At 39.6% G+C, this 26,737-nt stretch overlaps 1 protein-coding gene across 23 annotated transcripts in view; it reads left to right on the forward strand.

The window, feature by feature from the left end:
• limch1a (LIM and calponin homology domains 1a) overlaps positions 1-26,737 on the forward strand; it is a 148,475-nt gene that overhangs the window by 58,465 nt on the left and 63,273 nt on the right. For all 23 annotated transcript variants that reach the window (XM_088909509.1, XM_088909562.1, XM_088909516.1 and 20 more), the window contains exons 2-4: positions 51-121; positions 4,258-4,327; positions 20,612-20,718. In XM_088909509.1, the coding sequence (XP_088765635.1) occupies positions 51-121; positions 4,258-4,327; positions 20,612-20,718 (248 nt within the window). The remainder of the gene's footprint in view (positions 1-50; positions 122-4,257; positions 4,328-20,611; positions 20,719-26,737) is intronic.

The following is a 26,737-nucleotide window of genomic DNA, read 5'->3' on the forward strand; positions in this document are numbered from 1 at the left end:
GAGGCTTCTGCAAGGACGGTGCCTGATGTGTCGTTGTCTTCCAATCGCAGGCCGTCACGGGCAGACGCTTCGGCGACAAGGACTTTCGATCTGGCCTGGAAAACGGGATCTTGCTGTGCGAGTGAGTACCCAGAGCCTTCGCTTTCTCAGTACCCTTTCTTTTTAACACCTTAAAAGGGAAGACGAGACTGAAAATCATCATGTATTGGTAATTCATACATGGCTACACCCCTGTGGAGGTATTGCCTGTCCAAAATGACAGATAGAACACAATCTACAGTGTCACTTTCACTTGCATAGATTTTCCTAAATGACAACAAACTATGACTTAAGTTTACCATGGTATATTTTTTTACCGTTACTACATATTAATCTTCTGGTATTCATATAAATTGATAGATTACTGTATATTATAGATTGTAGATTTGCTATACTGCAAAGACTTCCTCCTCAAGTTGATTTACCTGACATTGCAATTTAAAATAATTCAGGTTTGAGTGAGGAAAAGGGTGAATTTACTTATGCCCTAAGCCTATAAGGGCATTGCAAATATGTTTGACTAAATAGACCCTCAGAGAATATGCTTTCAGGTCTGTTTCAGGGCAAAACAGTATTTCTAACACCTGTACTATTACTTCTTGTTTATATTGCAAACAGGAAGTAACAGATCTTATGAAGTGGGAAAACCTGTTGAGCTCCTTATTTTTCACCTAGGCAAACAGTGTTTGGGTCTTTCTGTCTTTGTGTCTTTCAGGTTAAAAGAAGAATTTAAAAAGGAGTAAAATTCATTTTAAGCACCTTTTTCAAAAGTAAATCTGACATAACTAAAATCAGGGAAAAAGTAGTGACATGGAACACCATAGGAAACCATACAGTAGTTGGAACAACAGCATACAAGCCAGGCTGCTGCAAGTCCTGGGCAGATTGTACTGCTTTCTGCTGAAATGTGGACTGAGTTGTCTGTACCAGTCCCATACATGCAAAGCTGTGGGGTTTTGTATAAACTTGTATAAAGTTCCAGGAGTGTCATTGGGCTTTGTATTTATCATAAAGGAGGTGATGGCAAGTTTAGGATCCCATTGTAGTTGTAGTCATTATCTTTGTTGGACAAGGGCTCCATTGAAATGCCCCAGAAAAGGTCATGTCCCTGTTTTGCGATAATTTTACTTCAGAAAATATGTTCTCCAGGCGTATCAGTTTCTGATGCTTGTGGTAATTCTATTTGCAAGGCTGATCTATAGTCATTTCCTAAGTTGTGGTATTCATTCACTTCACAAAAAGCTGTCTCTCACTGTGAGGAACAATTTTTGGCTATGTAGTGAAGGCAGAGGTCTTCCATCTGTATGATATTAATACAAACTTTAAGTAGAAAAGCATTTTTTAATTTAGCAGGCAAAAAATAGACTCTTTAACTGCCTTTTCTATTAATGCCCTGGAAGGTTCATTGTTTCAGACCTGGTACAAAACCAAGAGGTGCCTGAGGCATCTGTGACTGATGCCACCTGAAATTGTGTCCTCTTACACCTCTAGTCCCATTACTACAAAGTTTGCTCAGACAGACAGGACATCCCCTCTCAAGATCAGTTGGTGATGACCGGATCATTCAAGAGAACGATGGAATGTACAATTTCTTATTGAAGCCAAGAGAGAGGCTGGGGTTATTGTGTTAATACACTACTATAAGTGCCTTTTCCTAATAAGTACATTGAGCACATGAGTGTATTTTGATAGAATACTATACACTTCACTCTTTCTTACTGCTCTTGTGCCAATTACAAACTCCTCCTTTTTTCTGAGCAGGCTTAGCTTAGATAACTCCAAGAATTACTTTTCTGTGCAGTTCTAAGAGTACAGTGGAATTTGTCAATGATTGTTACAACGTCTAAGAAAAACATCCACATTTAATGCAGGCATCCAAGTGTACCTCTCGTCTAATACTAATTTCCAATCCTACATCTGACATTGTTGGGCATGAACTCAGCAGAATCTGGTATAATGAGGCGGGGCTGGAACTGATGATCAGAGAAATGTTCTTTTTTTTTCCACCCAATGTGTTTGGAAATTGTGCAGAACAGGATGTGACACCTAGCCATGTGGTAGACAGACCCACTGAAAGGCTTTAATGAAAAGCCTCGGATCAAAAGACATCTAGCAAGCAGATTCTCAAAGATGTACAATATGGACTCTCTCTCAATTCTTACAGTTAGTAGTTGAGAGAGGACCTGGTGATTTGTCATTCATACCGACCAGATGCGCTTTGACTGTTATGCCACTCCTCAAAGGTTTTGATTGTTTTATTTGAAATACGTTTTAATTTAACAGTGCACAAAAATGTGCGTGGTGTACAGCTAACCAAATGGATGCTCATTGTACCCGAGTTGAAAGCTCACATCAATCTGGGTGTTCAAGCATTTTTCCTCCCATCGAAGTACCAAACAGCCTCTTTTGTCTGTTCTGTTAGGTGTGCTAGCCTGATTCAAAGTTCCTGGTGCTGTGTTACCATAAGCTCCTGCTAGTGTCAGTAGTACCTGCCGGTATCTTGCATTGCTTTTAAAATAAAGCTGGGCTTCAAATCGTTGAACAATAGTTGATTTTGATTCTGACGGATCTAACAAAAATGGGACACTACCTAATTGTTCCAAACCGACCTCCTGCTGCTGAGCATATTTAGGGCAGACAAGCAGATAAAGGCAACAATCGTAGTGAAGCTGCGTCAGGAAACACATGTAGCTGTTTGATTAATCATTTTCCATATTGACACAGCACAATGAAGCAATGAAGGCCAAGTGTTTGGATATTTAGTAAAACGTGGAAAATGTAAATCTTAGCAAACAGAATATGGAATTTTCTAGTTACACTAGAATATATACACTAGTTATACACTCAGCCACTGACATACACACTGGTCTGTATCTTGAGGTCGCTACGTGCTACTCTGAGAATCTGAAACCAGGAAATATTCAGGCCCTTCTGCCAAAAACAGGTTAAGGGAATTCTCTTCTTGGCTGCAGAGGAACAGGTAAAGGTTTTTTTCCATGCTGAAAGGAAAGGAAAGTGACATCCCTGAAGAAGGCTACACAGCCAAAATGTCTCTTTTCTTTTCAACATGGAATAAACCTTTATCTGTTCCTTTGCAAATTAAGAGGAGGAATTTAGGAGGGTTAAGTAATATAGTATGTAAAGGTTTGTGTTGTGACTTCCATTCAGCATTCAAGTGTTGCCACTGATGTGTTGAAATAATATATAAATACTATATTTGTACAAACTGCCTTTGTGCAGACCTGGAAACTCCCATTTCCCCCAGCTGTCTCTAGTTTTATTTGACGTTATTTAAATAGATAATGAAACAAGTCGCACTGGATAGGCTTTGAAAACATGAGAAAGCGATTTCAGCAGCGTTTACAGCCCAAGGAAGTGACATAGTCTTCCTCTCAGGAAGCCTTTTGTGTCCAGGCCATCTGATCACATTGTTGAGATCTGAAAGGGATGTTGACCGTAAAATGTCTTGTAAAAAAAAAATACAAAAACAAAACCGAAAGTGTCCCATTATCAAATCCATTCGGCGAAAAGTAGAAAAATGTTGAGAAATAGAGATTTGAGAACTTTCTGGCATATGAAAGGGATACATTTAGAAAAAATATTTTAACAGCATGTATGTTTTTCAGAAATGATTAGTTCCTTTTCCCCTCCCACAGATGTTTGTTTATACAGTATTTAATAAAATTTATAAATGTACATATCCATGAATCTTTTTAATCAAATCTGGTTTTTATTCAATGTTGTAAATGTTTGACTTGACCAAGTTGTATCATGAGGAGGAGCTAGGTATGTTTTATACACCTCAACCAAAAACCAGGGTTGTCTTCCTACCATTGTACCAGGGTAAGCCAGACTTTGTACTTTGTATCTTTGTCATAGTAACAGCGTTTAATAAAAATGTTGCAGTAGCAGAACAACATTTAGAGTGAAAAATGTCAAATTAAAGACATATTTGAAAGAAACTATATCAGTATTTTCCAATAAAAGGACTTTTTTTAAAATGAAAATCAGCTTGCAGAAGCTCAGTTTTAGGTCTCCTCCAAAGCCCAGAGAATAAGGAGGTTTAGTGACTTTGTCAGTACAGCAGGATTATCATGGTGGTGGAGGAACCAAGCACTGAACTGAGACCCTCCTGCTAATACAGTACATCCTTTACTGTGACTGGAGACCAGTTCTTTGGATTTGAGGCTGAAATTAAAGAGTCTTATTTCCCTGCAGGTTGCTTAGCTCTATAAAGCCAGGCCTTGTGAAGAAGATTAATCGACTGCCCACCCCCATAGCTGGACTGGTGAGTATCAATTAAGCATATTTTCTTGTATTTGAAAGCAGGGAAACCTGAAACCTAGGCAGCTTTGTCATTCTTCTTTAAGCATCATGTCCTCATGTTTTCATGCCCTTCATAAACTGCAACGAAAAGTAAATTCAGCTTGAAAATCCAGGTATGTATTCAGTCCTATCAGAAAGTTATTTATGTCTGAATGCATGATGTGCAAATTGACTCGTACATGGGTTAGGATTATGTGAGGAGTGATAAATGAGGCTTTAGTTTCAATGAGGTGCTTTGTGTAGTTCTTAAGTGTCTTCTGAGAGAGAATTCAGTCACTTCTGATTCCAGAATCTCTCCAGCTCCTCCAGGTGACCTAGACTACACTGCTAGTACTTGAGATATTCTATTAGACTGTCAACCAATCAAATCTTGTGAGGACACTTCCAGAAACTCAATTCTCAGCCACATAATGTAATCCCATTTGAATTTAGGTTCAGTTACTATTTGGCTAGCTGTTGTCTTATAATATCGCCCAGATTCATAAGGTCAGCTTTGAACGGTTGTCTTGGAGACATTGTATTCTAATGTCATTTTTTAAAAACTTTTCACTATTCTTGCCTGTGGGTGTGAGTTAACATTTCAAAACACTGTTCTGACAACACATATGGGATAAGCATTCTTATGCCTTCTTCCTGGTAGAGTAACAACCATCCCCTTAACCTTAAGCTTCTTAATGGCCACCACTTGAAGAATTAAGTGTTAAAAGATTTAAATATTGTACTTTACAACTTCTGACAGCTCTTTAACTTTCCGCATGATGATGGTACTGAGTATTTTGCAATCATGTCCAGCTTCCTGTGGCGAATCGGTGAAGTGGAAGTCAATGCAAGATCCAAAAGCTTCTATAAATTTCCTGAGATTTTGTGAATGTGGCAGATGTAAAAATATAACACCAGATTATTGCATGTCTACACAATACTAAGAAATGGAAAATCATGCATTTTAGAAATGTTTTTTTGGTTATGGTATTAATATATTAAGTGCTTCTTTTCATGTATTTTAATTAATACAGGTGAAAAATAGGCACTTGCTTTTTCTTTGATACATCAGCTTTTAGTTCTCCTGTATGCGGTTTACTTGACACAGAGGCAGTATTGATGTAAGGTTACCTAAATGGCGATGTCGTGCGGAACTAAATGGAACATTTGAATTCTTCATCCATGTGTGTCCTTGTGCAATGGCAAAAATTCACTTGTACTTTGGTGCGGTTTGTGGGGGCTATCTCAGGGTTCTGTGGCCACCTGTGTCATTTATAGAATTATTACATTTTCTGCCAATCAAAATACAACAGAGGTACAGGATGGAAAAAGCTCCATCCGTTACAGCAAAGACTGTGGTAGTTAGTGGTGACAGACCCAGAATTAATTCTCTCCTTCAGCATCATGCTCAGAGTATCAGCATTGATTATTACCTAGTGATCCTTTTCCAATTGGATTTTAAACTGGTGAAAACTTATTAGAAACAAGCTTCTGTGGTCTAAGACCTGTGCTTGTGCTTCAGTCAGTATAGACACATTTTCAACAGAGTGTGCAACGGGCATCAGTAAACTGCAGTTAACCTCACCGATCCAACAAGGGGAGCATGCCAAGGTTTTTATTTAATGTTTGCTTTTGGCTTGAAATGGACTCAAATGAGTCAAATATCTGCTAATTTGAATGATTTACTGATTTACATTATAACCATGGACTATCCTGAGAGCCACCACGGAGGATTGTGAAGCATGGTCTCCCCCTGTCTCTAAAGGGTCATATTGCAGCAGTAAGAATGCATATACTCTCTAGGCTCAAGAACTTATTTTTTGTCATTCCCTCTTTTCCCCAAATAAAATGGTTTATAGCATTGGATAAGCAAAATTCTATTGGAGTCCTTAAAAGCCCAGAGTCTGGCTCGCAACTCTTAAGAAAAGGATATTAAATAATGGGCTATCTGAACCACATTTCACTGTGTTCATATTGATATTGCAATGGAAAGAAGAAGATAGAGTAGCCATTCGTATCAGAGGAGAACACCTTCTTGTGTCGACATAGTGAAACTAGAATGTACTGTAGGCCATTAGAATTAATTTACCCTACATGGGTTTACGTATGTAGAAACAATTGCTTCAACAGTCCCTGTATTTCTGTTACCCTAAAAGCCTGGTGGAAAGTGAACAAAAGCCTGCAATAGGGTCTAAATCTGAGTGCACATTCCTATATTAGACATCATCCGTACAGTAAAATCTCTTCCAAGCCCTTTATACTGTATTTCAGTCATGGAGACAGAGGGAGCTTACACATTTATACATCTAAAGTGGTGGTGTGCTACAACAGAACAATTACAGGAGGAGTTCTGCTTGACAGCTAGTACTTTCATTCAGCATGTTCAACTGAAGGAGATCCTAAAAGATCGTGACTAATTAACGTTACCATTATTCCCTTCTCCTGAAGAATATCATATAAGATCTATACGTTACTGTCCTTCCTGGATAATGAGATGTATTTATTATAATTGAACATGAAAATGGATTTAAATTCCATCTCCAATAAAAAATCACAAATACAGTAACTGTGTTTCAGTACATTTTCCATTTCATTACACAGTTCACATACTCAAGTTCATTGCAGAACTTTTTTCCCCATAAAATCCACTATTGTCAATACTGTGTTTTGGAGAACAGTTACATTCATGCCTTCTAGTGTTAAAATCCTTCAGTTTTATTAGACAATTATAGATATCGACCTTTTTGGTCTGTGACATTGCAGTCTCCTCCAGCAATTTCATGCGAAGGTCTTTTATCTAATGTCCTTCAACTTTTTCTTCTGTCACTCCCTATAGTAAAAAGTGAGTTAATTGAATTGGAAACATACCGTAGGCCAGATAACTCCCTGAACCAGTAGTTTAACGTAATGATTGTGAAAATATCATGAAGGATAGTGTGTATGAAAGTGTACAGGATAGGATGAATTAATTTAATAGTATCTCGAATCCTGGTATATCTTTTTTTAAAGTGCAATAGTTCCTAAATTTTAGCAAAACTTTACTCCTGTATTTGTACTGTAGAATTACTTGCAAAAGCATTCATCCTCTGCCAGTGATATCTCATTGTGTGTACAAATGCTGTATACCTTTTGTCTTTGGGGACCGAACAGGACATGTTTTCTAATGTCTCGTTCACAATTCGGGTCATTCAAAAAAATCGATGCAGTTTAACTGGAAGTCATTTTGAAGGTTCTTTTTATAGGATTTGATACATCGCATCTTTATTCAAAACTGTACGAATGAATGAGCCTTTTTTAATATATAGTAGGGGTATCTTTGGAATGGGTGGAATACTATTATATAATAGTATATTTCCATATGTATTATAGATATCATGTCCTGTATTTGAAGATGACCAGTAGAGCTGTTACCTTTTGTATATATTGCATGCCTTTTTTGTATGTTGGAATTAGGGAAAGGATGGTAAAATGTGTAAGTGAAGGTCAGAGAGTACATTAGATTGCCGTTACTGTGATACACTGTGTGCTCCCAGCTTCCAAGCTGGGATTCCTGTGGAACCGCACCTGAATCCTGGAAAAAGTTAGAGGCATGAGTCCTGGTCCTTAACCAGCAGTGGGTTATACAGCTATTTCCATTGCAACCTGACCACACTAGCACTCATTCCATTCCTGGCCTTTCAGAACGTGTCTGCAACAGTGGAGTCCCACAGGTTTTTAGAGGGCGCTGAGAGGGCGCTACACTTTGTGTAAAAAAAAAAAACCAAAACAACTGGAAACAAAAACTAAGAAAAACACCAAGTAGAAACTGCCTTCAAGGGAACATCTGAGACGGGATTTTAGAAACAGACAGGCGGTGCAACATCTGTGGCAAATCAGTGTTACTTGTTGTAATGGATATTTTGTCTTGGTAAGTCAACTTTTAGATTCAAGAATTAAGTTCACCAGACATATTTCAGCTATGCGAGTTATGTGTAATTGTTATTTTTAAAATCTCAAGCAAAAGATCTGGTTTCAAAGCAAAAAGTTCAAGGGTGAGTTCCTTTTTGTTTTTTTGTTCCCATCAAGCGGCTCCTTTTCTTCCAAAACCGCAGAACTTTTTACTCTCTCAGTATATTAGCATACTGTTTATCAAGAGCATTCGGCCTCATGAGTATGGCGACGAGCTTGCGATGGGAAGCCTCTGGCTGGGCAGCGATCTGTCTCCTACTGCAGTGTGTGTTGTGGGTGGTAGACAAAACGCAGAGCTTGTCCTTTACAGATTTCAACTGAAACTATTTCAGCAGGTCCAATTGGTGTCCTTTGAGTTTGAACATTGAAAATGCAACAGGTTTCATTCTGATTCTGTGAGTCTTAAGTGTTCTAATACATTTTCACAGTTGAAGCCTAGTTTTCTTTTCCTTCTCCCTACATAGTTCATTAACAGGAGTCTACTGTTAGAGTAACAGACTAATAGGACTAACAGGAGATGCATGCTTTGCACTGTCTTGGCATCAACTGGATGCTCAAAAGATATTGAGGTTCTATTCAGTTAAAATCTGTACAAGCAGCAACATCTGATGAGCATGCACTGCTCCAAAATAATGTATTAATAAATATATTCATGAATGATTTATTAATACAGTATTTTGGAGCAGAGTGCACATCCAGTTGATTTTGTTGCTTTTACCAAATGGATATCAGCCATTTCGTGCTATTGTATTACTACTGTATGTACTGTAGGAGGACATTTTACAAAAAGTTGTTAAAACAATGGGGGTAAAGAGAGTAAAGTAGTTTTTGGTCTTTATTTTAAATCACTCAGCACCCCTTTAAGTGTATAGTGATCTGATGTGGTTTAACAATTAAACTACAATTAAACGAAAAAGACATGTCTGAAAGACATGTCTTCGTTGAATTGCTGTTTTTCTCCTCCATTAGTAACTGAAATATGGCAGTCAGGTGATCATTCCCAAATCGGTATCTCATTTAAATCTACCGGTGCTTTCATTTGGCCTCCAGTGTATCATTTGCACCTTTTGATTATTTTTGCTGCAATGGTTTATAACAGATCTGCTAGCATTGTAAATATCATTCCATCACAATACTGTATATCCATGCATCGGTCCTTAACTGAAAACTTCAGTTTAAAGTGTACAGTGCTGTAGTAGTCTAAATGTAGAAATGCTTTATTTTCTTAATGGAGCAATGGATTTTTGTCCAAGATCTATTTTGCTCCAACAAAGGGAATTTCAGACAAATCTGCAAAACCTAAATTGATTGAGCAGTAAGTATGATTAAAATTGCTTTAATGATGCAATGATAACCTTAACATCTCATGTACTGTACAGTGTTACATTATTGAAACTGCTGCCACCTCTGATGCACCGTGTAAGATGCTGCCAGGTTTTCCAATGAGAATAAAGAGACAGGGCAAGAAAGAGGAGCACAACGTTCGTGTCAGGCCTCCTTAAGCTCTAGGATCACCAAAGGGAGAGATGTAACTCAAGGTTTCTTATCCATGGATTAGCTCAGATAAAGTTCTGTTTCTATTTAGATTCATTTAAAAGATTTAAAAGCTGTCTCTATTTAGATTCATCAAGAGATTACTGGTTAACATTCTGATTTACTACTAATCATAGGTCTTATAGGTCCTTAAGTTTGCAGCCTTCTTCATGAACAATTGCCTAAGACCCTCAAGAGCAGAGATCACCATTCGCTGGTAGACTGAAATTTTTGATCACTCCTGCCTGCCCTTGAAAAGAATATTTGAAAAATAAACCAAGAATAAAATGGATTTGTCTGACTAGATAGGAGTTGCTTTCTTTAAACAGTTTGGACTTTTTTCATATTTGACTTTGGGAAACCTGAGCCACAGTCTGAAGAAAAAACAATCAAGACAGTGATTGAGATGCACATGTTCCATTTCCTGCTGAGTAAGGGGTGGTTAAGATTTTGGAAGCTGCTCACTTTCACACTGTGCTTAGTTCTTTGGACATGTGCCTGCTTTACTTCAGCACTCTTAATGAATATTCTCTTTCATTGAGGCACAAGGCAGCCTCATGGAATCTGAATCTTGTTTCTTTTTTGCCCATTGACCCTAAGGTACTAAAAGGCATTAGTTACTGTAAGAGGATTAGCTTTGTCTTCTCTGCACATCCAGTTACTGTGTATTAAAGGTGTCTGTTCCATGTAGCTGTTAAAGAGTGATTTGCTTGTCCTTTCAGTTTGATCTTAGGTGTGATTAGCGCTGCCACAGAGGAGAGAGAGATTTTGATAGGAGTGCCATTTTAAAGGAGATGGGAAGTTTGCCAGAAGAACAAAGGTCTGAAAGCCTTGGGCTGTTTCTTAAAGTGCAATACCATGACCCTCTGTGTCCTTGCAGACCAGGAGGAAGGTGAAGGACACTTGAAGAAAGTTCTCCCTGAATTTTGAGGAACACACCCCAGCATTAGTTGCCCCTAAGTTTTGCAGTGCAGAAGGATGGAGGCAGGTGGTGTGGCCACCAGGATGTAAGGATCATTTTGTGGCTCATGAACCACTAACTTTTAATCTCTCATCCAGTGTGGGGGGGGGGGATGCAGCTTCAGGAGCTATTTCGGCAGGGGGAAAAATATGTGGTGTCAGATAATGGAAACATAAACAACTGTGAACTGCGACACGGGGCCTCTAAGAGGAAATGGACCTAGTAAGAAAGGAAACCCACGTAAAAACTGGACAAAAACTTATTGTCCTACTTTGAAGAGAAACTGCTCCTGCCCGACAGAGCTGCAAGAAAGCTTTCAAGGTTTGCTAGAGCAGGGGCAGGCCTCTGATCCATTGCTTTCCTGATCCTGTTTCTTAAGGATCAGCTGGAAAAAAAAAAGGCGTGGAATGGATTTGACCCATTGTGCTAGAGCAGAGGCCCCCAATTCAAGCAAGTTTTCCAGGTCCCTTTTAAAGCATCAACTCCCAAACAGCTGTGGGAGGTTGATAAATTGGTCTAGGTAAGGCAATTTGTTTGGTCAGTTGGTTAAAAGCCAAGCTGAACTGTAGAGATACATTGGTCCTCAAGGACCAGGATTAGGTACCTGTGCAATAGAGGCAATGGCAAAAACAGTTTGTCCTTTCCCTGTGTGTTCTCTGGTTGTTTTGACTTGAAATTATATTTGTCGCTTTAAAACTCCTCTGCATTTGATTAGGGGAAAACGTAAAAACATGGGATGCACAGTAAAGAATTTTCCTCTCAAGAAAAGGTGATTTTCCTTGTTGTAGGTGTTCAATTCAGATGCTTCATGTGGTTCTACAGACCAGTGTGACTGATGCGCGCGCACACAAAAATTACTTATGTATAAAACAGGATAGTCTCAGCTGCAGGAACAATACTGCAACTCGGTAAAGATACATGAGAGCATGCATCTATAACGTTTTTACCACTGCACTAATTTGACCTCTTTTGCAGATCGACTAATGTTTAAAATAAAAAAAACAACATTTGCACTACTAATTGTGGATTCTCGTATTGGCTACCTCAAAGAACCGCTTCACTGTCTTCTATTAAGGATAGTAAGAGCTTTTTTGTGGTGGCAAGTGTTTACTAAATACAGGCTGATGCATCTTGAGTATTGCGTTGACTTTGCATTGGGTTTTTAGGATCTGCTGTCTGTGTGGGTTGTTCATGTCAAACCCTGAAATCTTCAGCTACAGGAGGATACACCGCCCCGCAAGAAGCGATTATGCCTTTATCACCCCCCCAGTCAAATGAATTCACCTTGTTTTCTTTAAGGGTGTTAGCATGACCTGCATCCTAAGTCCATGACATCAGCTCCTTGTGCTGGGGCCCCCCTAGAGAGCTATTCTAACATTGCCCTTGGTGTCAGCAGTAAGAGTTCCGCTGAGTATAATGTGAGGAAATAGCAGAGACAAGTGCCTGCATTTTCACCGTAATTGCCCTTCCCTAGCCTATTTAAGGAATTTTTTAGAGAACACGGGACATTGCAGAAGAAAATGAAAAGTTTTGCTTAATGCAGTGGGATTACAGGAGTGGAATGGAAGTGCTGGTGTGGCCTGCGACGACTGTGAAGAGTTCACAGTGGTGAGGCTGTGGTACGCAGTGGGAAAGTTCACTGACGGACAGGCCCCTATTAAACTGTTTTTGAAGGAAGTTTGGTTTGGCAGGGAGGCTGTAAAAACATATTGGAACCTTACCCTGCTACTCTGAAGATTCCAACGAGAGACTTTTTGGAAGCTTTTTCCTTTTAATTAGAATGGGGGGGGGAGAAACGTTTTAAAGTATTTGTTTGCTTTTTTCCTGAGATGTCCATCACAGTTTGTACTATAGCTGCAGAATTTGAATCTGCAAAGATGATGATGTTTGCATTGGGTCCTTTTCTGAAAAACCTGTCCTTTAAGAAAGCAGCTGGTTGGTCAGTTCTCTCTGAGCTTGTGCCCTCTTCCTAAGACGTTCTATTTGGGGTGAATGGCGTGAATGAGTTCTCTGTGTGTATGCCATGCGGTGGACTGGAGCACCCTATCCAGACAGTAGTTCTGCCTTGCGCTCTGTACATCCATGATAAGCTAAGGGTCCCCCTGAACCTTAATGTGAGTTATGTAGCTTTGAGGTAGTGTATGGATCAATGAACAAAGGACTGACTTTGGCATAGGAGCTTTTTAAAGGCTTGCAAAGACATTAATGCATGTTAAATAAGCAGCTTGTTCCATTACCTATGTTCCGAAATGTTAACGCGTCTCTTTTCATTCGTTTCAGATTGGTGAAAGCCCAAGCAGTGTGTGGTCACCTAGCTTAACTTTTCTAATCTTCTTTTTTTGAAGTGGCTGTTGTATAAGTTGTTCAAGCAAAAGCGGCTCTTAACTGCCTGTTTCCGAGGAGAAGCTGTGAATTTGAGTGTCGGTGACAATCGTGTAGATAAAACAACCACCTCTGGGCAAAGTCAGGTTGCTGCAGGAGTCAACCCACTGCCTATTGAAAAAGTCAAGTAGGATGAAGCTCGCGTTTCAAGTACTGTAGCTGAGGTTGATAGGCAAGACACCACAAGTCCTAACAAAATATATACACAAAGCAACAAATGCTTTAATTATATGTTCTAATGACTTAATTGCAATCCGACAGAAGAAAAGTAGAGTGCTGAAACCCAGAGATGAAAAAGGAACACACAAGTGTCTTGTCGTGTCACCTAGGAGGGGAAAACGGGTTTAGTAAGTTGTGCACGCTGTCAAAGCAGCCCAGTTTTGACAAACTTTGACGTGCTTTAATTTCCATTGAGGGTGGGTAATTAAGTCAAAACGCAAAGCCTTCTGGTGAGCAAAAAAATCTGTTCAGTGTGAAAACTATCTTGACATGGTAGATAATTTGTGCATGACTGGTGACCTAAATTTGTTCCAATGGACCTCATGAACTTTTGTCAACTTCTTAATTCCTCTTCCAGTCCTCAGTTTGAAACAAGCTTGTTGTTCTTCCAGCAGGACTGTTGGAGAAAGAATCAGGATAACATCAGTCACTTTTGGCTTCGGGAGTTGTGTGTTGTTGCTGGCCGAGTGTCACAGTGGCTCTCGTCACCAGTTTTGCTCCAGTCAGCTGTGTGGTTGACAGTCTGGCTTCGGTGCTGAAGTATTTTGTGTCGGAACTGAAACAGAATCAGCTCTGTTCTTCGTACACAGATTCTCTCCCACTGTGAGAACAATGCAAGGCACAAGGGGTGAGCACAGCAGAATACCTTAAATGCACCTCGAGTCTATATTGTGATACAGCATTGACTGAGAAGACGGGCTGAAATTCTAGCCTAGGTGCACTGAAAGCAATAGAGGACTAGAGGTGACTGTGTAGGGCTTTTGGCCCCAAATTGTGAAAAAAACTTGTGATTTCTAGCAATACACCCGAGCAGCTGGTAGAATTAGAGGCACACGAATTCTTTGTTCTCTGGCATAGTTTTGGTGAGAGGAGTAATAATCCAGGCACACATGGTTAAACAAATATTTATTACAATGACACAACACACAAACTACACTACACACATTTACAAATTTACAACAGACAAGTTACTCTATGTATGGTATTTACAAACAAGGCGTTTCAGAGGCCTAACATTCTGGTCACCCAGAAAACCCCAGACTGCTACTAAGCATTAAAGTCTTAATACCTACAGAGGCCACATAAGAGATGAGCTGCCTTCTAACCAAATACAAAGCAACTTGCAACTTGCTCTCTCTACACCCCAGATGCCACAAAAAAATGGGAGCCTATATCTTGATCCATACATTTCTAACTGAGGTATCTTTTACCCAGGAAACCCAAGCTCCCTAAAACACAGAATAGCACACTCACTCTAACAAGGTTCAAATACTTAACTCCAGTCAGGTTTGGTTTCATGATGGTCATGAAGTAGGGGCTCTAGTCTGGCGCAAGCTTCAAGTCCCAAATCCTCCGGACTCCTCTCTCTTCCTGTCCTTGTTTCTTGCTCTTTTTCTCTCCACTCTGTGCTCTTAATGTGATCTTACATTGGGTGTGTTTGTACTGCTCCTTGACAATCATTAATCCACAGCTTACCTACTAAGGTAATCATTTTTTCTGCTCAAGGAACCCCCCCCCCCCACACACACCTCAGCAAACATCCTTTGGGCTTTGAAGTGAGAAGTGTTTATTCTTCCAAGCGTCACAAACTTTTTCTAAAATCTAAGCGCCACTTCTCAGACACCTAATGCTGTAATAGTGTTTTGATCAAAGGTGTTGAGACCAACAAACCTAAGTACTGTAGGTAACCTCCTGAGTGAACAATGAAAGACTAATTAGAAATTGATTTTCCTCAGGCACAGATAAATCTAAACTAGTTACAGCCCTGCAAGCAGCGGAGTATATATCTTACAGCCCACACTGTGACAAATTACAGTATCTTCCATATTGTTCTACAACAGTTGCTTTTTCCATTCACCTTGTACTGTGGCACTGCTTGGAAGGTAGCAGAAGCAGCAAGGGTGTTTTTAGGCACTGGTTAGGACCTTTGCAATTTTTTTTTCTAGAAATGAAATGCTGACCTACTGCTCTGAACCTCTTGCCTAGTTTAGTGACAACACTTTCCTGCATTTTGAAGAAAACCTCTTAATTTGGCTGCTCTTTAGTAGATAGCTTCAGACTTCTCAATCTCCCTAAGACCATGACCTTCTGTGCCCCCTTACTGTGCCATCTGTTTGTGGTATATGTGAGAGACCCCAACTTGGGATGAATCTGATACCTTAGCATCACAATAATTTGTTTTCTTCATTCCATCCATCAGTGTTGCTTAACCCATGTTTCATTTGTCTGTGGTCCACCACCGAGAGCAAAGGAACTTTTTAAGGCTGGACACAGATGCATGCCTGTGACTTCTGGGGTGTACAGAAATGTAAAATGCAGGATATTTATATCCAAACATCTACATGCTCTGGGTCTTTGTGTAGTTGGTAATTGGTAAAAATGGCTGACCACTGATCTCAGTGGCAGACCATAATAAACTTTGAAAATTATTATATTTAACCTTAATGATTGATTCATAGCTCAGGAAGACCATACTACTTTAGTAAGATTGCAACATGAAACCTGACCTCCTACAATGTTGGTATGAGGCATTACTTTCTGGTCTTGAAATTCTTACCATAAATGTGTAGTATTCTCTGTCAACAATGTGCTGTCTGTAGTTTTGAGTTTCCCATTTTGCTCTGAAACAAAACAGTGTTGGTTAGCAAATGGAATGTTTCATCAAAAATTAACTCGATTAACAACTGTTTACTACATGCTAAAAGATTGTCGTAACTCCTGTAACAGTAGTTTTTACTGGCTGTCCCTATATTAAAGGAAGGCTATGGTTTCCAATGTTGTCAGTTTTTTCTGAAGGACAGTTTAGCTGTGTTTACCAGTTGTGATGTTTGACCCTTGGTTTATTTATTGTGTATTGTTTTTGGCAGGAGAGAACTCATATTCCTGTCAGAAAAGGAAAGGAATTTATTGTTTGGGTTGGGAAGCTGGCGGCTGAGCAGGAATGAGAGAGATTTGTTTTTCCTGGCACTGTAGTTTTTTAGCTTGATTGCTCTCCCTTCTCCCTCTCTTTCTTTTCCTTGCCTGCCTCTCTTTCTCTCTCACACTCTCTCCTCCTCCCTCTTTCCTGTTTCTTACTCCTTTTCTCTCTTTCTCTGCCTGTTTATCTTTATGACAGAGTTTTCTTCAGCTGAGTCCTGTATAGACCCGTGACCATAGTACCACAGTAACAAACAGAGAGATGGCTACAAATCTCAGCATGTAAGTTAAGGACTTTGGAAAAGGTGATGCATCATTCAGTCTGTTCTGCTGGTTGCAGACTGGTAGCTTGTTCCACACAACCCCACACAGTAGAATATTGGCATTTGTAGTTTTTAGAGGTCTCCTTCATCCCTGGAGTTTTCTGGTTTTTATTCCAGATGAAGAATCCCACAGTGCACTGTACTTCGTCTTATTAGGGTTAGGTTTTCTCCCAGTTTATAGCTTGAAGGGTGCTGTTGACTGTTCCCCTAAAGTACTGTATTAAATTCCTCCACTTCTTCAGGTGATTAGACCAGTTGGGTAAACTAAATCCTAAATGTACTTCAGCTCTGCAGGAAATGCGTTTGAGCCCCTGGCTTAAAGTGTATTCCCATGGTTTGACTGGGCAGGTACTGTACTTTTTTAGGAATACAAATATATGAACAAAATCCCATTGTAGTCAGCCATTATTTACAGTACTTCCAGTCAAAAGAGTAATGACAGTGAGCTCAAAGCTTGAACAGAATTAGCATTTTAATTGTTCAGGAGCTCCTGTTCTAGTTTGATTTGGTCTTACTTGTGCTGCAGTATCATCTCTAAGACCAGAGAATTTCCCATACACCCTGCCCCAGTGCCAGAATTTCCTGACAGCAGAAGTACACATGGACTTTGTTACATTGCTCTAGTTATACAGTACTTTCAGGAGCTTTTCCCAACCTTCTAGGACTTGGAGCATGTGTGTTTGATCACAAGATGAACACGAAGAACATACAAGAACACAAAAAGTGCTGAATGACCTTATTTTATTCATAACCTATATAGTGCATTAGGCATTTAGTAACTGATCACATCCAGCTGTTTCTTGAATGAAGTCATGACATCAGCTAGGTAGCTTGTTCCATACTCCTTCAGCTGCTTGGGTAAAAGGTGCCTCCTATTTATTCTGTTTTAAACACACTTCTATGTACTGTAGCATGCAGAACTAGTTTAACACTAACTTATAGTTCAGTTATTAAAAGCCTGTTATCAGCCTAATGGATGGTGGGCCTTAGTGAACTGGATGATCCATTACTAGATCTTTCCAGTCCATAAGGAAGATATTATTTTGAGTATAAGGACTTGCAGGACATGATTCCAACTGTCTTGTACATCACTGTTTACAGCTCAAGGCACTCACTGGAGCCTATTGTACGTGCTCCAGTGGTTAAGGTGCATCAGTGTTTTTCTCGGGAGGTTCCTGATTTTAAATGTCTGCTACATGCTCATGGTTCTCGGCCCTGAACAAGTATCCATGGATCCATGTTATGAGTAAGGGAGAAGATTTCAATCATTCAGGCCCGCTTGTGATGAATCTGCCTCTGAGTTCTAGGTGGATGTAGAGCCATACAGAGTATTGCTGCTCCAAAAAAGCATGGCATTGGATGAATATTTAGCTTACTATTTCTCATTGCTGAGAGGCAGAAAAACCTAAATAGCCTTCTAATTCTGTTTGTTGCACGTACAATCAAAGTTAGCAGCAAAGGATAATTATTTCATCCTTATTAGGACTTACTAGTGCAACATAACTAGCTTTGGTCAGTGAAGTGGGTGTGCATAGGGTCTTACAAGGAACATGTTATAGTCATATCCTTGAAAGGTATTCTCTGTAAGAGACCAACAGTATATATACTGTGTATGCTTCAGACAGAGTTTGTAATACCATGCCCGATCATCTGAAAGCTATTCTTGTCTACTCTTTGTGGTAATATGATGTTGCATCATATACTGTATGCAAACAGTGGACTGCTACTAATTACCTCCAGAGCCCTGAGATGGCCTGTGATTTGACATTCAATGCACATACAGTATATGGGCTGCACAAGCTCTGCAGAATAGCAGTGCTTCAGGATAAGAATATAAGTTTTTGGAATGGATGTCCAACCCACCCTAGCATCATTTCACCTCTCTTCGGAGCCCAGAGTTGCAGTCTTTAGTTTTTTTTTTAAGGCTTTTTGGTTTGTATTTCCTAAAGGAATTCAATTCCAACCTAAACCCTAAATTCATCTGCAAACCAAAATGATATTTCTTGTCCTGTACTCAAGTGTGTTTTTGTCAATCCCATGTGTATAATAACGTCAGTGTGGTAAATTTCACATTTCTGGGACGTGGGAACACAGTTTGTTCCTTTTAGGGGAATTAATTTAATCTAATTCAGAACAGATTCACTGAAAGTAACCAATAAGATATATAAGTATAAGCAGGAGAGCTTTTAACTAAATTCAGTTTTGAAGAAACACTTATCTGTTAAATCAAACTGGTTATTTAGAGATAAGAAACACATTTCACTGGTGTTAAAAGCTTTTGAAACCCAATCTCTTTTTTTTTCTTGGAATACATGTGCTAAGCAAAGTTGTTTCACACGCTACAGGTATACGAGTTTGAATAAGTAAGTCTAATTCTTAGAAGGTGCTTTTAAATATCTGTACAGTTCGAAGGTACAGAAAGTCAAAGGTGAAGTGACTATTGTGCATCACATACTGGGAGGGTTGAGTTGCATTTTCATTCTTTGACAGTGCTGAGTTTTACGACGAGGTTTGTGGTGAGGATTATCCATTGGATATTATATGGAGACCAGGTAAGGGTATTTCTGGTTGAACCTGAGAAGCAATCAACAATTTCCATTCCTACGTCCAGTCTGTGGTACCTCAATAAAAGGCGATTAAAGAACAACGTTGTCCAGCCCTGAGGCAGGAGGGGAGTAATGGAATGCCCTAATCCAGGCAGGACACCACCTTGACGTCTATCAGTATAACTCTGGAGACTGGATGTGAATACCTGTCTTGGGCACGTCTCCCAATGCACCAGGACTATACAGTACCTTTTGTGATGGAAGGCTAGCTCTCACAGGGAGTTTAAACAAGTTCTTGAGAGTTCTGGGAATATTGTCACTATAGCTCATCTTGCATTTTAAGACTTATTACTTCGAAAGCATGTTCTGATCCCAGATTAGTGCAGAAATGTGCAACTTTGCAGGACTTGTTAATGCTTTCACTGCTTCTGCCTTAATAGGTAAAGTAACAACCAGAATTTGGGGAGTCTAACAGCCAAGCCACAGTTCTCTAGACTGCTTTGCTTCTTTTAAATGTTTTTTTTTTTTGCTTGTGGGTAAATCATAATGGATCCTTAAAACAAAATGAAAAATGGTCCTCCATGCTTCTTTTTCAGCAAGAAAAAGACTACCTCCATAATGACCAAGGCAATGTAGAGTCCTGTGATGGGCTGTTTGCGTAATCTCAGTTTATGTTCAAGTACAGTAGGTGCAGAAGCAGTATTGTATTTATTATTTGGCTCATGCTTTTAACCAAAATGACTTGGATTATGCAGTTAAACAGCTATGTGTTTTACTGGAATTGAACGAAGTGCCACAGTCAAAAGTATAAAAGCAGACCTAAGAGTCCTAAACCCACAACACTCCTGTTATGAGTTCTGAACTCTTAACTACTGCTCTGCTGGCAATATTCCTTGGCGTTTTCTTCAGTCCTTTTTAACCCACTGTCAATTTGACTAAGAATAAAATAGTTTTTTTTTGTTTAGTGTTCCAATTCATATTACTCTTTGTAAGAGTCTCTTTGATGCATTCCATTTCTTTGTATAACCTGACTGCAGTGAAAAGGGTATTCTTACTTTCCTTTTGTCATCTGACATCTCTTTTGTACGGGGCCTCATATCGAAAGAGGAGCAGTTCCTGAACTTATTTTTTTGTGGTCTGTGAGTCTAAGTGAGTTACTAACTGACTGTAAATGGGGAAATAGGAAAAAAAAAAACCCCTCAAAAGCATGAAATGTCTTTGTAACACCGTGGAAAATGTTGATACCATTGTCTTCCTAGCCCAGAGGGCTCTGAAAGCAGGTCCACTGTGGAGGTAAAACTGGGGCATATCGGGTTCCTCCGAAACAACAATAGCCTCAGTATCGCAGTGATTACCTGAGTATTTTCCCACTGCAGTGTTGTGAAGAACAACAGTGTGCGGCTGTTAAACCCTTTTTGTGCGCATTTCCTCTTTCCCAGGACAACCTCACTCTGTTCCTCCGAGGCTGCGAAGAGCTGGGATTGAAGGGCACGCAGCTGTTTGACCCTGGAGATCTCCAGGACACATCCATCCGAGCCAACCTCAAGTAAGAATTGACAGAATTGACTGCGCAGAATTGACAGCCTGTACACTTCCCTTCCTGTTCTGTTATTTGTAGAAACTCAAACACCACTTTGATAACTTTGTCTTCAGAAGAGCGGTCCTATGCCATACACCTAAAGGCAAGCTGTGGGCTGGGTGTTTACTCAGGTTGTAAATTCCAAAAAGTAAGTCTTACTAGTACTTGTGCCTTATCTCAGCTGAGCAATGGTGCTAGAACACAACTGATTTCTCTGTGTAAGAGCCTGATATAAACTGAGAGTTATGTGAAACCAAATTAAAAAAAAAAAATCCCAGCTCCTGGAAGCAGCAGTGAAGAAAAAACCCCCGTTTTAAAATGTTGTGCAACTGACTTCATTCTCCGGCGATCTGTAGAGAACAAACGCAAACGGCAAAGAGAGAACCAAAACAGTGACAAATGCTTTTACGAATCTGAGACGAGTATCTGTGCCCCACGGAGCTGTCTGACTCGGTTCATGGCAGAGAGCAGTGTGCTCCTTGGGGAGGAGGCTGTTAATCTCTAAGCTGGCGATTCCAGATCCTGGAATGCTTTATGCCAGCTCACTTCTTTGCGGCGTGTACAACAAGCTAGCCTGCGTAGCACAGATTTAATGACATGCATCAGCTCTAGGAATGCTCCCTCAGAGCCTACTCCCCAGGACCTTTTAACAAAGGAAAGCATTTTTAAAAAATTATAATTATTTGCACTTGTGTTTATCCTAAATTTTCATTGCTGTTATTTCACCAGTATGACAGCATGACAATATACAGGCATCTTCTATGACACTTTTAAATTGTAATTTACATGTGGTGTATTTACTCTGGTTGGTAACATCTCCTGAACTTGCCCTTCTATCCAGCACGTCCGTAACAGTAATCCTTCTTTTCCTGACTGGTCAGATCGAGTGAAGAAGTGAACAGTGTTCCCCGATTTTATCTGGGCGAAGGAGGGCAATGTGTTTTTTTTTTTAATAAAGCAAATGGATTTCTGGGTGACAAGAAAAGACAGACACAATCATTTTCAAATATTACAGGAGACTTGTATTGTCATTACGCCTTCTCCTACAATACTTCCCCAAAGGTTTAAAAATCTCCTTTATGAAAAAGCCCTCAAAATTGCCCAGAGGTTACTCTGCAGAAGTGTTACATAAACTTAAACCTCTTTATAGCCTACCTAATTTAGCACTTGAATGGCCGAGTTATTCCTGTCTTGGTACACAGAAACTGTCCTAGAGTGCTTTCATTTTCCTCGGGCAATCAAACTGGTTCTTCAGGTGGAAGAAAACAAGGGCAAGATGGAGCACATGACAGAGTTCACAAAGACGAGTTGTCATCAGGTTTATTTATGGTCAAGTGCTGTGTTTAATCTGGAATTGCATTGTTTGTCATTGTCTTCATCTACATAATGCTTCTGCAGTGTCCTGCTACCTTAAAATGTGTATCCCCTAAAATACTTCCACTTTTATGCTTAGCAGATCCATGTCTGTGGTGTAAGCACTTTCTGTAATGGATAGCTTCATCAGACTGAGAGTGATACACACGTCGACACTACTGGGTTAGTGTTGTGGTGCTGCTATATACTGAGCCACACTTATTATCTTTAGGGTAAGGGTTATCAATTTTAATATGGCAGGGTTCTGTATTTGGTGTTTACACCTGACATAAAAGAAGAGTGTAGAGACGAGAGTCTCTTACTGAGAGGTGCAGTCTTGTCAATTCCTGCTGAAATATTTCAACAATCCTTTCGCTTTTGGTGATATCTGTCAGCTGTTGAAAGGTTGGTGGGGTTGACCTTGTAGGTCTGTCAGTTTCGGAACAGGTATCGAACACCTGTATTCATTATGTTTACCCTGGAATGAAGACAAGACCAGAAATATGTGCGAGTCAGAAATATGTAATACAGCTGGGTGTTGTTGGAAACCTGACTGATCTCCAATATGAGTGACAGGCCATCGGGGAAAGCGCTGATATCATCATAATGACCTCACACCTCGTGGAATTTGGGGGTTCGGAGGACTTGATAGGGTTTAATAACGAACGAGAAAAACAATCTGCCCCAGTGTTTGTTTTTGTTAACCACACTTGGGAACAAAGGCACAAGGGCCTACTGTTTGGTGAGACACAACAGAAACGGCCATCCGACTGGTTTGTGTTAAAGCAAATCTTTTTGCAGTCTGAGAATCGTTTGTGGTTGGCGTTCCACTGGGGGTAACAAAGCTTTCATCAGAACAGCTGCTAGTGTGGAGACTGCTCGTGTTATGGCCATTACATTAAAAGTCTTGTGTGCCCACCCTTTCATATTTTTCCCCCATAATTGCCATCTGTGTTCTCAGACACAAGTGTTGAAGTGGTAACAGATTAATGTTACAGTTGATAGCTCGTTAGAATACCATTGCCTTTCTATAACTATGGGTACTTTTTCTTTCTGGCACAGGAAAGTGCGAGTTGATCCATTTAGTATCATAGGGTTACCCTAAATTGTTACTAAAGGTAAGGAACACCTTGCACATTATTAATTGAATTAATAAAAGGGTAGAATAAAGTCTCATTAAGAACTTCTCTTTTTTTGTTTGGAAGATTCCTACTTATATTTTCTACAGTGTAAAAGTTGTAAGAATCTCTCTTGAGATTTCATTCTTCACATGAAAACGTCTGTGCACGTCTGTCTTTAAATGTTTTGTGAATCCAGTTTTGAAACATTTCACTTTAAATGTATTAAGTTGGGGGTGTTTTTGAGTATTGTTTTGTCTAATTGGAGACTAGTCCTGTCCTGTGTGCTAGGTATTTCTGTAATAATTTAATTTAATCAGCTGTTACAGTGTTCTATTCAGCATGGTTTGCTGTGTGCTTATTTCAGGAGGACCAGATCCTTACTGAACATTCCTTCTGGATGTCACAGGTGAAATGTGTGAGGCTGCACTCTTAATACTGTGAACATCTGCTTTTCATTTGCCCGCCTTACAATGCAGTGTTCCTAGTGTGGAATCCTTTCAGCCCTGCAGGGCACAGAAGCACTGGAACTGAATACTTCATGTTTAAGTTTTAATATGATGAAGTCAACTGAGAGAGCACACCAAAACAGTTATGAAATTAAAAGATCTGAATCGGTAAAGCAGGTTAAAATTAACTGTTTATCTTCAAATATGTTATTTAATAAAAGGAATTAAGGTCACTAATGCCAACTGCCTTGTCAATTAGATCTGGAATGTATGCAGTACTGTATATTTGCGGTGGAGGAGAAAGTTTACTGTTGTAACAATTTAGTAATACTTTTGGTGGAGTACCTTTTATTAAATAACATCTTAATTCTCTCGAGTCATGCTGCTAGCCAAAGAGTGATGAATTTCATGTCTTATATAACTGACCATGAGAAAAAGACATGCTTTTTAAAAAATAAAAATGCAATCACCCTCCTGACTAAATAAAGAAAATTGGCAATATGAATCTTAATGAAAAGTTCACAGATCACAGTTGCATTAAGAGTAGACAAAAAAAGCTATATAAAAATGAAACGGTTACATGCATTAAATGTGACCTTTTGGAACAAAATTGTATTGCACATACAGTAGGAATTTAAGAGGATGACAGGGCTCTTCACTAACACTCTAAAACATTGGGAGAGTTGAACCAGTAAGCTAATTTCTTTTGGACTGAACCAAGAACAAAGAGTGCATTGTGAAATTCAGGATAAAGATGTACAAATTAAGAGAATATGCAAAGCTGGGAATTGTTTAATACGGAAGTGTTTTCTCTTCAAAGAGTAGGATGGCAAATTGTTCAAATAGGTCAGTGAAAGCTCCAAGCTCATGGGCATGGACCAACAGAATGATTGAGAAAATCTGCAACATCTGTTCATCAGTGGACATTAGCAGACGTGGGCCAGGGTTCCTTTCTCAAGAGAAATCATCTAACAAAGAAACTTGTCTGCCAAAATGTGTAGAGAGCCCTGCAGTGTTACTGATCCTCTGGTCTGGTCTGAGTCATGCGTTGATTCAGGTTTTCAGAATCCTCACGGACAACCCGGTGGACTTCTTCAGAGTCAACAGTGAAACACAAACCCCAGGACACAAGTGGGAACTGTGTGGAAAAGACTTGAGAGCTGAGACCAGAAGGGACTTCTGTATGCAAAGCATTGTGGGAATGTGGAACAATTTTCCAGAACATCTGCAGCCTTAGAAGAAGATTTTGATTAATACAAATCAAATGAGGGAACAGGAAGTATTAAGTGTATATGACTTTTGTCAAAGCATAACATGTCCATGTTTAAATTAATATAATGTCACTGTTGTGTTGCCCTATTGGTATTTTTTCCAATATGGTAAATGAATTCATTTTTAATGTTTTGTTTTAGTGTGTATGCATGTCTTGTACCCTAGTAGGCTGATGTTTTTTACTTTCTGTAGCAGGAGAGAGTAAAGCATAGCCTCTCAAAATTCAGAGCCTGGTTTTGAGACCTGAAGGAAGGCAGAATCCAAAGAGCACAAATGATTTGTAGGTGTATACGGGGTTAGGAGTTAGTAGTTAGGAGCCAAAAAGGTCAGGCCCATAAAGGTGAGCAGCAGTTCTTTGAGTTTTGTTCCGAAATCCACATGGATTTCAAGGAAACAAAAACCAGGAGGTAGTCATGCACTGAACAGTTTTACTTTGCATTTTTCTGAGCAGTTGAATTCTGAACATAATGCAGCTTTCTCAAATTCTTTTCTTGGCTTGATTTTTGTAATGCAGTGGTAACCAAATGCAGGCATTAGCTTCTCTACATCACTTTGAGAGAGATGTACTGTAGATGCACGTGTGTAGTGTGCTAAAGATGGGGGGAAAAAGAATCCTCCAGGACATTGCGAAATTTCAAATTTATGTATCAAAGACAGCACTAAGATTACTGACCTGGGTTCCTGGACAGTTTCCAGCAGCATCAGTAGTAACTAAAAATGACACGTTTGCATAGTTGTTAAAGTGCCCATTAGTCTGTCAGTGTTCAGATGTAAAATAAATGATTGCATCCATTTTAACATCTTATTGAGGATGAGGGAAATACTGTAGTACCTTATTAATGACATGATAGTTGACAACACAAGTTTGGGTGTCATCATAGAAATGGAATCTGCTACTATTCCCATACCATTTGTTAGAGGGTCTTGGAAACATATTAGAAGATGGGTGAAGTATGGACAGCCGATTGCTTCTCTGGGAAGGACTACAAATCACAAGGTCCCTTGCGCCAGCAGTAATGGGACTCGCAAAGCATGTGACCTTTGTGGATAACTTAAAAATAGGATGCAGAGAGTAGACATCAGTGAAAGAGATAACTAAGAGGAACAGTTTTTCATTGGGTAGAAGACAAGGCTAGAGGAAAAAGCCTGCCTACTGGAAAGAAAGGAGGTAGGGAGGGATACACTGGGGCACCCACTGGTAAAGATTCTTCTGAGCAATGAGGAAAAGCTTCTTAACAAAAGGGGAAGAAATTGGTTAGTATCATAACTTCTGCAAAGAGAGGGTGGGGAAAACTAAAGACATTCAGCAGTACCAAATTAATCTGGACATTCATGATCTGTCTTTCCCTTTCCTGGTTATCTGCTGTACCTCAAGGTCCTGCCAGCACAGGTTCCCCCCCCCCTTGGTTAGACTGCGAAAATTACTAGTATAGTTGTGAAATAGTCACTTTAAAAAAACTTGTATACATCGCTTGTGATTCAGCAAAATATGGCGCAGTCATTGAAAACACCTTTGCGAAGCGAAAAATCGTGGAGGATTTTGGAGGATGCTGGATGTCACCGACTTTGTTGAGGAAGAACAATCCAGAATTTGAACCAAGCAAGAAAATTTGAGTTTGGAAGCAAGAAAAATACGCTGAAAGGTTTAAGGAATGCTTTCATTTCTGGAGCAATCTAATGTGGGAATTTGTTTTCTATTGAAAACTGGATGTGTTCATGTCCTTTTACAAATTTTAGCATTTTTTCCCCTTATATTTTGCAGGTATAATGTAGTGGAACATAGTGAAGGAAAAG

The sequence above is a fragment of the Atractosteus spatula genome, chromosome 1 (assembly GCF_055471065.1).
Source record: "Atractosteus spatula isolate fAtrSpa1 chromosome 1, fAtrSpa1.hap1, whole genome shotgun sequence".
Lineage (NCBI taxonomy): Eukaryota > Metazoa > Chordata > Actinopteri > Semionotiformes > Lepisosteidae > Atractosteus > Atractosteus spatula.